The sequence below is a fragment of the Colias eurytheme genome, chromosome 14 (genome assembly GCF_061535395.1).
Source record: "Colias eurytheme isolate Ceu_HAF_F1 chromosome 14, ilColEury1 Martin Lab GWU primary, whole genome shotgun sequence".
NCBI classification, from domain to species: Eukaryota; Metazoa; Arthropoda; class Insecta; order Lepidoptera; family Pieridae; genus Colias; species Colias eurytheme.
In genome coordinates this window covers 8,263,674-8,277,833 of record NC_142993.1, presented here as the reverse complement: position 1 = coordinate 8,277,833, position 14,160 = coordinate 8,263,674, and the positions used below count along the sequence as shown (strand labels likewise).

Sequence of the window (14,160 nt, the reverse complement as noted above, 5' to 3'; positions counted from 1 at the left end):
ATTATTTTTTTATGCTTGGAAATATTCTTGAAAATTATTCTATTAAGAGTTTTTAATTAACGTTTTAAAATTAAATGATTTTGAGATGTTTTACAACTTAAACCAACTTTAAAGTAAAGGTCGCATTTTTTTCCTCCATACTCTAAAGACAAATCACACTTGAGCTTGTACATTTTAAAGACAATTATTATGTCATAAAATCTTATTTTACGCTTCCATATAAATGTTATCAACGGCATGCATTTACGTGTTTCGAATGACTGTCAAATGACACTTAGTTCCCATTATTCTAGGGTACTCGTTACAGGTCCCTAGCATAGGTCAGGGCTGTCAACAACAAAGTTTTTTGTAGTTTTTTGTTGTTTATGCTGGAGGTGTATTAATATTCTTGAAACAGCTAGTTAGGACACTTTTATTTCTAATAGGCAAGTGAAAATTAGTAGATAGATAAATGAATTTGGTTAAAGATTTAGTTGGTAGATGGGTAAGTATCTTATTGAGTTGTGTACCATTTGTCTATTTTTTGTTGATTTCATCGCGATGTTTTGTTATCAGTGTTATCACATTAATCTTCCTGTATGAAATATTAATCTGTTCAACAGCTATAGTTGTATCAATCAATTTCTTTGGACATATAAAACTGAGTGGTATTTTTTTTCATTTGAGGTTCTAGATATGTCAAGTTCAAGAAAAACAGCACAAAGAAGAACAGCAAACAGTATTACAATCAGTGATCATAGTGTATTTAACAAAAACCAGCGCGTGGACAGCCCTGTCAAACCAAATGAGTTATTATCACTGGCCACTCCTGTACAATTACAAGTTTTTCCCTACATTTCCGTCCTAACGTTCGTCAGCGAGTTATCAAGACAATCGGTGGACGCCGTTACATGTGTAATTAACAATAAACACATTTATATGCCATAACTTGAAGGATTGTTGGAAATAATTGGCTAACATGTGTCTGATTTATGATATGCGGCCGGTAAAAAAGGGTTAAAATTTATTAACTCACTAAAATGAACCTACTTTGTAGCTTTACATGGGTTGGAGTCGTTTTCGAGCGATCAATTTTATTTCGATTGTAAAATATATGGATATTAGGGGCACTTCGATATATTCAAATAAAATAAATCGAATTAATCAAACAAAATCGTTCACAATTTATTAAGGTAGGTGTAGTATTTTAAATGCCAGTTATTTACTACATACGTAGAATGTGTGAATTAATTAAGGCATAACCTGAACAAAAAAAAACGCTTCAAGATAAAACGATTTCATTTAATTATAGTCTTTACAATTTGTAAATTTGACAAATGATTAATATAATAAATTTTCGTTGAATTCTCTTTATCAGAATGCAAAACCGGTACAATGTCATTATCAAAGCAATGCAAAGCGATTGATTTATCTGCCGGCCACCTCAAACTCCGAACCTTTCAAATCGGGAACAATATGAATAAAGATTTACAGAAAGCACATTGTTCGGGCACAATCAAAAATTCATTCGCTGCTCAGTTAATCAAATTTGATTCACGGATTGCATTATTAATCACATTAACACATTTACACAGAGTTGTGATTACACTTGATTAATACAAGTACGGTGTAATCACGATCAAATGATTAATTATCGTCTACAATCGAAATTATTTCACGACTATCTCTTTCACTGTTCCACGTATGGTGTTTATTGGGAGAGGGAGTGAGATACGTAATGTCCATAGTTCGTTTGTCGTGAACCGAAATGCAGATTATACGGAATGAGTCAGGCCGTGCATTCCTATTGTCTCTCACTAGGTCAGGGTGATTGGATGTAAAGTTCCTTCGTTAGCTTGATACAGCCTAGATATTAATAATTTATGATGTGTGTACGTAATCATGACTATGGAACAGATTTATTACTCATGTACCAAAGATGTATGGAAATAGGTTGTGTTGGATTTATACCCTCTGTTTAATGCCGTTCTGGCAAGGCCGCGTTCCCTCTCAAACCTACCGCAAAATTGGTCTACAATCAATGTAATGTTAATGTTAAAAGTAAATTTAAAAAAATATGTTAATAGACTTTAAATAGTTTGGAAAATCCAAAAGTGCACGCCTCATAATTTTTTTTAATAATTACAACGGGTCACCATGAAATTTGACTTTGATTGCAAAGCATTAAATTTCGTAGTTTAGGTCGTAATTAGACGGAAAAAAAATATATGGCATGAAAAACTTTGCTTTTGTGCTTAGAAGACTGATTGAAGGAAATTTTTAAAAATCTCGGATTTTAATTTTTTATTGAAAATAAAACTATTGAAATAAAAATGTTTATTATTTTTATTAAGTTTTACTATCAAATTAGCTTACAGAGAAGTGGAAAATAACTTAAAAGTGCACACTTTTACTTTTTCTTTTATGTTCATAGCTACTTTCTCTCTATAAACCCCAAATATAGTCGCCCATCATGTTTTCATTGTATTGGCCTTGATAGCGTTGTACAAAATTCATGATGTCCTGATGGAAACGTTCTCTTTGCTCTTCGGAATAGGCTCCCATATTGTTTTTAAATTTATCCAAATGAGCATGCAGCATATGTACTTTTAATGACATCCTGCAGCCCATGGCCTTAAAATTTGTAATTGGAATTTGCCTTTCCTTCCAAACACCTTTTACAATATCTACAAGCAACATGTGGAGCCCATGGCTTATCTTGATTCCGTACAGGACAGTCAAAATATGCTTCATAGGCTTCACAGAGAACGTGAGATGTCTTTAGTTCATATTTCACGTCTCGAACTTTAATAAATTGACCACATATAAAACAAAATGCATCAGCATCGTATTTGCACTTTCGTGACGACATTTTAAGTTATTCTGGGCTTGTAAATAATACCTGATGGTTGTTTATCACTCGGGTGCCATCTAGCGGCACAGTGTAAACGTTAATATCCCACTCTCACCGCGCGGTCTTTTTAAAAATATTAAAATCAATTAAAATTTATGAAAAAATTGAAAAATTAGTATTATTATTATAACTATCACAAAAGCAAACTTTATACCGAAAAAAGGTATTTTCTTTTCGTTTTTGTGCATAACTAACTGGAAAATAATAGTATAAACTTTAGGACAAAGAACGAAAATTTTTTTGTCGAGTCGTGAATTATTTATTAATTATTATTTTTGTTTATTTAATAACAATTAAACCACATCGAATCAGACCCTGAAAAATGAAAGGGTTCTATTCCTGAGCATACTCAAGCGTAAGAGAAAAAAAAAGACTCGATTAGTAAAGTATTTCGGTCGCTATCGTGTTAACAAGAAAAAGGATCCGCACATACAGACACACGGACGTCCAAGACAGAACTTTTTTAAACTGTTTTTTAACTAGTTTAAATAACAAAAATGACATCAAAAATATCATGAACGTTAAAAATAGTGTTTTTTCTTAATGTGTGTGTGTATGTATTATCTTACAAGTGCAATGTATGATACATAAAGACATTTTAAGTTTGAAAAATCAGATGTTTTGCGCGAAGTGACAGTAGTACCCACCTCAACGCTTCGCTTATGAGGCGTGCAATATCACGTAGTTAACACAAAAAATCTTTTTACTGCTTTACAAATGTATAGCATAGCATCGGAATTGGGAGCATAGAATATTATTAATTTTCTAATCTCTATAAGATGGTTCGTAAAAAATAAATATTTGTTCCTCTACACGAGCATGCCTTATGGCTTAATAATGATAAATGTGAAACAATCTAATAGCCGTCGACTTCGTATGGGCGGCATCTCACGCCCATTTTGTTGAACACCGAAAATCATTTCGCGCTGAGGAATTTTATTGGAAATTAATAATTATTCACAAATATTATATGGCCATTAATTTTGTATTTTATTTAAATTTATTAATAGCATGCTCGTTTATAATAAAAATCACTCAGATATTTCATAATTTAGAAATGCTAAAAATTATTATAACTATCACGAACTTAATAGTTTTATAATTTATTAAAACAATCGAAATACGAAAACGACAATTTATTTAAAAACTTGATTATAGACAAACCCTTTGATAGGTAGATACCTACATATCTAACTACTACTAGAACTACTACTTAGTAAAGTACTAGCTACAGAATAATATCCTAAAAACACGACAATTAATATTCTCTCAAACAACTTTATATAACAAATAATTCCAAACAAGCAGTTAAATATTATCAGTTCCAACCTCACGATTGTCGTTCACTCTTGGAGTGAATACTGTTTATTGAGAAATGATCTCTTCGCAATCGAGATCAGCTGTCGCGTCGCAAATAGATTTGGAGAGCATTCTACTAGAAAATAATGTGATTTAAAGATAAAGCTAACAGTACTGGTAGCTTTTGATTGTGTAACAATATCACGATGTGGTGCGCTGTTTATTGAAGTATTTGGACGTTTTTTTGACGTACAGGGCAATAACCAGGCATAACCCAGTGTACACTATTGTTACAAATATTAAAGACAAGCTTATTATTGGATGAATTCAGATAGATGTTTAAAAAATTATATACGACTACTTTATAAAACTTGTACTGATAAAATTCAAGCGTAGGCAATAAGAAAAAATAATACGTAAGTACTTAATACTTATTTTAAAATCTAGTAGGTACCTAGTGATGAGCAAAATATTAGGAGCTTTTAGAACATGCTTATAGATCATGATGTATTCAATATTCATGCTTACAATATTGTTATATATATGATGTAATGAGTGATCATTGAATCATCTTAATAGATGCAACGATTATGCGAAGGATCCATTACAAATCCCGGTACGTGAATGTCGATTATTTCAAGGCAAGATTACTCATATTTCTATAATATGTAGTTAATGAATAATTCCTTGCGAAGTTACAACATAAAATACGATATAATATGCAGGTACAATTTTTTTTTCTTATATTCTGCAAGACAATAAAAATTCGCACATTTATCGTTTAGTTACCTACATAGATTTATTTATAGGTACACTTATAATTAAATATTTCAAAATTCGTATTCGTTTATTAATAGGTTTTATTTATATCTGCCACATCAATATATTTGTGTTTTATGAAGCTCTCATACCTAACCGTTCTATTTCATATTATAGTGTTTGACAAATCAATCTAAATCGAAAATTCCATGTACAAGCTGCACTTTTAATATGTAAACTTTAAAATGATTCTCCTTGGCCAGTAATTTGTAAATCTCCACAGATTTGGTTACAAACTTTACCCATCCATAACGCCCGGGTCCGAGCCCAAATATTTTGTCCCACGAGTGCTTTAGTAACTATAATTTAATTAGTGTTAATTTCCCTTAACGATTTTGAATGCTTATAAATCACTTTTTATGTTTAAAGTTGACAACTTTTTACCTAAATTTAAAAATAACTTCGCTGTGATACATAATTACTTTGATAAAAATTACAATCTTAATAACAGAAATAAACTTTTCCTCACATTAAATATTATTACTTATACATTTCTTATAAATTAGTATTTCCGTATGCATTCCTTCATATTACGTATTAAAACTGATATTTCGTAGTTTCTCACGACAGAACAGTCATCATCATAATGACTATTTTTTGCAGCTATTCGATTAATGGTAATATTTAGACTAAGTCTAGGCGTGGGCGCCACAAAACGAGGATTGATGCGTTTGAGAGGATTTAGATTACACACAGATGACAAAACACCTCGTTTATCGACTTACCGACCGTATATTAATATTTTTAGACACGTAATTCGGTAAGCTATACACATACACGCTAATATAACCATTATGAGATGACAATAAGAGCTACATTTGTAATCACTGTTTACATGTTTATGTAATCTACACGATTTTATTATAATACCATGTTTTATTGCAATAGAAATTGAATATATAATTATGAATAAATCTTTTTATATTATTTTGTTGCCAAATAACTTGTTATTATCTTCATATGTGGTCTCTGAGGTGACAATTTTGCATCACCTTAAAAATTTAATATTTCTACAGAAATAATAAGTTTCTTGACCTCTCATATTTTAAAGCCTAACATATATATGTAGTTTCTTTCGCACGCAAATGCGCAGTCAAATTAATTTCCTAAAGTCATAAACTGCATACAGAAAACAGAACAGGAACTCCAAATTAAAAATATCATGTCAGAACAATAAAACCTTTATGATTAAAATCGGCCAAGTCATTAAATTCGCTGTAGCGGGCCACCGGCCGAAAAACAACAATTAATGAATAGTATAAAAAGCACAAGCAGTGTTTCAATTCATTCCAAGGGCGGGGTCGTTTTACATTCAAGGGGAGGGTATCCTTCGAAATCATTAGGTCCGGAATGCCCTCAGAAAGAACTCCATAATTCCGATATCCGTCCGTGGGCGTGTTAACCTTTGTCTTTTGTTAAAGCGATAAAACTAACCAAATGTCAGCTCGTAATATTTATTTTCATGCATCAACACACGTTCCAGCCTGACCGGAGTAAATGTTCTGTGAATTTATTGTCCACTCTTGATACACTTTATATAAAAAGACACTCGTTTTAAACACAATATAAATCACGATTGAAAACGTGACAACGAATTTGAACACGTTTTGTTAGGTTCGCAGTGATACTTTCAACCCTTGAGAATTGAGAGCCAAAGCTGAATCTTGTTGTTTATAAGAGAACACGATTCACTAAGTTAATAAAAATAAATATATACCTTATAAATTGAAAATAAGTTTTATATGCCAAATACAACTAAATATGTCTAATAACAATTTTAAGAGCTTTTAATAATAATTAAACAAACTTTTGTAGTCAAGTCTATTCTAAATAACAAGTAAACTTAATAAATTGTCCAAACTAATCAATATTATGTTCAAAAACAATGCATCCGTTCGCACACACATCAAACCCACATTACATCAAAAACAATACTCATAAAAGCTCACAATAAATCCTTAAAGTCCACGAGTAATTTATTTTAGAACACCAATTACAGTATAGACCTGCTGTTGAACTCTTGTTTGTATAATAACATCATAATATCATTAACTTACTTTTATGGGTGCTATATTCATAAACTTCTATGCACACAGTTTTTAAGTGCGTCATTATAGATATACGCCTTGTTTTGGATAAGATAAAGGGTTTACAGTGGTCTCCTTAAAAAGCCTTTCGCATTAATTGACTGCACTTAACGAGCGTTTTAAATGTTTTCTTTAAGTATGTGCTTTGGAATTTGGGAGGTTTAATTTACTTTTACGTAAAGAGTTAGAGTAGTTATTACATACACCTATTTTGAATAATCCTATTTATTATATGTAATCAAAATATACTAAAAAGATATCTAAATACGTACACATTACTAAATGTGCAAATAATATGGTTCGATATTATAATTTTAATAACTGCAATGTATGTGAACATAATAAACAGTATAACAGATAAATTTATACAAAAAAATCCTCAACTCAATTTAAATGTCAGCAAAAAAATCGTTCAAAAGAAATTTCGTTTCATATTCCACAGATTTTTTTTTACTCATTATACATAGTCCAACGTTGCATAAAGTGACAAATCATTTATTCCCGAGAACAGTAATAAAATATGAGTGATGGTCAATTTGTAAAAAAATCCGTGATATTCATGCAAATCTTGTTATTTATCGACAATTTCTGCATATAAAGATTTTGGTTCCCCGCCTACGTTTACATTTTATTTTATAAATCCGGTGGCAGTAATAAGCGAACAATTTCATTTTCACAACGATCGGTATATGCGGTAGGTAGTATTATTATTTAAGCATTTTAGCTTCCGATCACCGATAACCAACGTATCTTTCAATAAATGTAAAATAAATACGATTTTATTACGGTCAAACAATATTATCATTTAGTTCACAAATTGATTATAAAAATGTTTTCAATGTACCGTTTGTGAAATTCCTCTTCGGATTATACGACTTGAATTTGATCACAATTCAATGTTCTAATAAATTACTGAAACACGAAAAAGCTTTCGTACGTAAATGTTCAGTTGTGAATGGGGATGTTCACAAAAGTTGAAGGAAAATATATTAATTTATTTACAATATAATATTATGTTATTTTATGCACAAATTAACAATTCTCACAAATATATTACATATGACTTATAACAACAGAGATACATCCGAAGAACATAAATAATAATATCTTTGGATGATTACAAGCGAAAAAGCACATAATCACAACTACAAAAACTTATCATTTAACGTCCAAAGAATAATACTGATAGACGTACACATTTTCAAATAAAAAACGCAAAGACATGTTAACACGTTTAATTCAATCCCAAAGTTCGCGGTTATTATTATCTCCCTGAATAGCTACCTAATGAACTAGGAAGTGAGTCTAGACATTCGTCATGCTTAAACATTACTTCTCACTACATAGCCAACTCAGAGGCCGGCCCACTCGTAGCCTAATTCCAATAATTTGCACATTATTTGTCTCGGATTACTTGCAATGTCTTGATGAACAATGACTGGAACACAACATAAATATTGTACTTACTCCTACTCGCGTCGGGAACAAGGGTCAATTTTCACAGACATTTCAAAACGCGTATTTGCAAACAAAATCTCTTGCTGTGTGTCCATTCGACCAATGAAGGTGCGAGTTATTTAAACTTATCATAGATGCATTCACGTTATAAATCAATATTACATTCTTTCTGCGAAGCATGTTTTTAAACTTGAATAAAACTAATGTTCAAGTTAAGCTATAATTGAAAACAATCTTTAATTTACTGTACTTTTATTGTGTCGTAAAATATTTAATTCGTAATAATACCCATCGACGACTATAATAGTAGATATTCTCATGCAACTAAAACAAGACCATGTAATGCGCTTGTCTTCAAACAACATGAATCACCTCTAACCATCGTTTTTCTTACAACAAATAAACCTTAGCCATATAACCATAGATTACCAAACAGTTATACTACGTAAAACCAGCATTAGCTTTGCTCCTAAAAGCTCACCCTTTCCAATCGCATGGAGTTTTTCATTATACGCTCGCACGCTCAGATCGGACAGGACACGACAGGCTGTTCGGTATTTTATGACCTCATAAAGCAAAGGATTCGATCACGGGACAAGCTTTGTCTTAAAGTAATGATGAACGTGACTCCAACTATGTTACGATTATAAAGCGATCGTGTAATTAATTAATTTGATGGATTATCTTATATGTGTGTATAAAATTCTAGTCTCAATGTTAGTTGCCATACTCGGAAACGGCTTGACTGATTTTAACGAAACTTTTTGAATGTTCGGTAGTTCTGAGAAGATAAGTACCTATTTAACTGGTAGAAAAATATTTGCTGGATTATTTATTTAGATATACTCTGTTCTATTTCATAATAAACGTAATGCCGGGGAAAAATAATTAGAATAATTACCTATATAATAACGATTAATACCAATATAATCGCGTTTAAGCGTCTTTCAAAAATAATCTGCACATAACAAACTATTTTCATATTTTACGGTTTTCAGCTAAACTTGTAAGTAAACATTATTTAACTGTTTAGAAATTGCATATGAAAGTCTATAAAAATAAAGTTTCATAAGGTCTCATAAGCGATAGAAAAACGTAGTTAATTTACCAGTTACTGTTCAAAGTAGCTTATTTTAAAAGATTTACGACATGCAACAAAGTCGGAACTAGGAAAACACTCGATTTATAGAGCATAAACAGCATAAAGCGGATCAATCATTAATAACCTTAAAACCGAAGATTAGAAACATACTCGGAAACTTATTAATAACCATACATTTAATAGCCAAAATGTTTACAGCTGCAGTAAATATTATAGTAGTACAATAACAGATCTTTCATTGAAGACTGTTTATAATTTGACTGCAATGCCCTGATCACTTCGGGGGCTACATAAATCAAATTTAAAACATTTTAATGATTCCTCGTAAAATTTGAAGACGTATATTTAAGCGTTTATAACTGCTGGTGATCAGTATTGACTGGATGTTTTGTTTTCGTAAACTAGTATTCATTAGTTATTAATAAATAATTACAAATGAATTTTACTAGTTAAGTAAGAGTAAAAATACAGTAAAGAAGTTGATTATGAACTTGCAATACGAACCCTAAGTTGATATTATGGGTTTAATAAAATTTCTTCGAAATATAATACAAACGATACAAAAACCTATTAACGTGAACGCAATATGCCTTTAAAGATAACAAAAGAACATCATTTAAATGTCTCCTACTTCAATAAATTATAAATAAAAAATACTTATAATCGAAAATCTGTTATCGTAACAGAAGGCCGTTGACCAGGCAACCAGCAATTATCAAATATTACAAAACTCGCCTATCTCTCCCATAACAGGTAGGAAAATTGCCTCGCCGTAAAAAATGATTAGCCGCTTCAACATGCAAAGAATTAATATTTGTATAGAGCCGAGCAAGGGTCACGTTATGGTCTATCTCGTTATAAAAAACTGTCAATTTTTTGCCCCGTACAAAGAGGTGCACAATAAAAATGCCAATGTGATCTTACAAACGAGAATTTATGTTCTATGTATGCAAATGAAGTGAGCTCGCACACGGCGGACACAGATCAACGGAGTCGGTGTTCAATAAAAGTTTGAAGCGCTTAGTGTAAATACTGTTTATGTATACCCGAAATGAATATGGTTGCTGCTTTTGGATTTTTATTTTATTTTCCGCGTTTGTAAGAATATATGACAACTGATAGCTCTGTATTAAATTTAGTGCAAAGATACATTATAATCTGGACAAACACATAGGCTTGTTTTAATATACGGTTTCACGTGCGTAAAGCCAAAATAATAAATAATACTTTATTTATATTTATAGCTGTTTTTGTAGCAGAAAGTTTTTAGTCTGTGGCGCGCGGTATTTTGATTGTTACGATCCTGTCGATAATTTCCGCGTAGCGTGTCAAATGTTTAATGGTATTCGACGGAAAAATTATATATATTGTTCCAACATTTAATTGAAATATAGACGCTTCAAGTTCGAGGTCAATAGGTCAGAGAGTAGTTCTTCATTTTAAATATGATTGCAATGTTTGTTTAATGCAATATTTTATTAATTAGTAGGATAGATAATATATTATATATAATTATAATATGGGATACTTTTATTATGATTAAATGTAAAGCATTTTTCTACTTTAACTCTATTTCCATTTTTAACGTTTTTCAATACATATAGTAAAGCTTCATAAAAATTTATATAGCATTTTCACGCCTAGCAGTTTTTTGAATTAATGGATAATGCATAAAAATAGATGAACACTAAAAGGTATTGAAAGATATAAAATTGGTTTTTAAATTCACTTATATTGCTGAAACGGCCCGTGTTAATAATTTACTGTATCAGATTTATTTTATGCCTAGACGCATGTATTTTTCAATAACACCACAAAAGTTTTAATAGTTTAAAGGAAAATAAGCTTTAAGCTCTAACTTTAAAGTTTAAATTGCATTGATGGTAAATAAACTTAGGGCGTTTTATCTGAAATAGGTTTGCAGTATAAAGGTGAAGCTACAAAATATAGTGTTCTTGATAAAGCTCTCACAGTACTACCAGGCAGTCTTTTTAAGTATGTTGCATTATACTAAACCCACATTTTTATTACTACTAACTTTAACAGCGTAAAGCAATTTGTAAGGATGATAAAATATCATGTCCTTGATAAGATTTATAACATAAAAGAGTTAATCAAGTTTCATTTTGAATAAATCGTTTATGCGAGTTTTAAGTTCTGTTATCATTTAAAATATTTATTTATGAAAAATTATGTAAATCCCATTCATAGTTTTCTTATATTTGTAGTCCTTTTAAACACGCTTATATATGCTTCACTTGTATGTAACCGACGCCTTTAGGCTCGATTTTGACCCACATTACACATAATATACATTTAAAACTATACTTGTGATTATATTTTTAATCTTACTCGCTCAGTAGTATTCTAACTACAACGTCCAATTTGACATAGCATAATCAATCTTAATTATACAGGAACTGAATTGAAATACGAAATAAGCCCTAAATAGAACGAAATAGCTCACGAGCTTATTTCCTTACGTAACAAATCACAATAGCTTGAGTCATGCAGAGAAGATCCGATTCAGTCGATTTTGTCAAATGAACAGACTAATAAGATTAATGCTTGAACAATCAGAAGTAATATTTCATTTGTATATGAGTCAAAACAATATTTGTTTAATTAGAATTGTTATTGTAATAATGTTTGCGTATTTTCTTGTTAATTTCATGTAAAAAACTTATAAATTGTGTTGTTGTCGGAATATCTCTGAAACAGCAGTTTTTTGAATTAACAACAATAAAGTTAAGACAATGTTTATTTATCCTCAAACATTATCAATGCACTTTATGTACACAAGTCATTTATGTGAAAATTAAAATTACTTGAAGTAAGAAACTTAAATATCTTACAAATCATACACTAACTCTTAATACAATAAACACGCGTTATTTGCGTAAAAAATAAGACACGTAAGCGAAAAGTAAACATTAATATGAAAGTAACATATGAAGCAACAGATATTAAAATTTATGTTATGTTCGTGGGCAAGCTATCATATTTCTTACAAATAATTGCGCATCACAATAAAACGTTGCAACAATACAGCAATAGCAATGATTGCATAACTAAAGCATGCAATTTCGTTTGTAATTTGTCTGTGCAATTCAAAAATGCATCCTTTATTTGTCCAATCACTAAAAGAAACTTGTTTAATGGATTTCCACCATTACTGGGCAAATAATCGGGCTAAGGCTCATCGCAGGAATAAAACTAGGATCCTCTTTAACAAAGTACGGAGCTTTTAAGTTAATGCTATTTCGTTACCAGAGCTTTTCGATTTAACAAAGAATCACGATTGAGTCAATAGTTGAATTATACTTCATTTTTATTTAAACTTTCTGTAGTTTTATCTAATGTTTTAATTTTTGAAGTGAAACTTCTTTATCGGGGTTGGAAAAATATTTAGTGTAACATTTTTTCGTTACGCGTGACTTTTTTCCGTTACGCGCCATATTTTTCCCCTACCACGCGTGATTCGACCGTATTTCTGTAAAGTTGCATATAGTAAATTATTTTTTTAAAAATAAGGTCATAAAGAAGTTTCACTTCTTACGTGAGTACACTAGTACACGCACACATTTTTTTCAATTGTTATTTACTTTTCCCCTCATTTTGTAAGAAAGCAGAGCTACTTTTTTTAATTCTTATTATTAACCTTTTGAATAGATTCAAATAATAAGATATTTTAAGTTAGCTATTCGAAGTATTCGAGTAGGATATTTTACACATCACACAGGTATTTACATTATGTTTTAGGCCTTATCCTCTACATGTTGAATTATAATTTTATTTTTTTCATATTTCAGCCCTCCTGAGCTAGCTGTTCACCGCTCACCGGTCACCGCTCACCGCTCTCTGCTCTCCGCTCTCCGCTCGCCGCTCACCGCTCACCGCTCACCGCTCACCGCTCACCGCTCACCGCTCACCGCTCGTCGCTCGCTGCTCAGTCACAGGCCCGAGGCCCAATAGAGGAGTCACGACGTGACCATCCCAACGAGCCGCCAATTTGCGGACGCCCCATGTTGGTTTTGTTAACAAAACTCTTACTTACCTTTTTACCTTTTGCGAATATTACGAGCACTTTAAATATTGATAGCAAAATTAGATATCCTTGTAGCTTTATAAATGTGTGGGAATGTCTCGAGTCTCGTCTTTATTGTAGTTAACTTGATACATTTGTTAGTTGCGTTAATTCGTATTGTTTGTGATTTTGAATTGTTCTACTAATATTGTACAAATAAGGAACTTTTTTTAGAATAATTTGATGCAGCTAAAAGGCAGCTAAGTTTACGAATATTTTTTCTGTTTCTAAAGATAAAGATATTTTACTTAAACATTAGGATTATTTATTAAAATTGTTTTCCAACATCTATTATGAAGGAAATATATCAGTTCAATAATATAAATAGCTTTTAAAGAGGCAAATGATAGAACATCTCAACTTTGTGTCTTTATTACCAATATAAAACCTTTTATCCCTTCAAGAAACACATTAA

At 31.1% G+C, this 14,160-nt stretch overlaps 1 protein-coding gene across 1 annotated transcript in view; it reads left to right on the top strand.

Moving 5' to 3' along the window:
* Positions 1 to 13,633, top strand: part of LOC149903009 (uncharacterized) — an 82,843-nt gene extending 69,210 nt beyond the window's left edge. The window contains exon 6 of the mRNA XM_090109712.1: positions 13,471 to 13,633. Coding sequence (XP_089965838.1) covers positions 13,471 to 13,633 — 163 coding nt within the window. The remainder of the gene's footprint in view (positions 1 to 13,470) is intronic.
* The last annotated feature ends 527 nt before the right edge of the window (positions 13,634 to 14,160 follow it).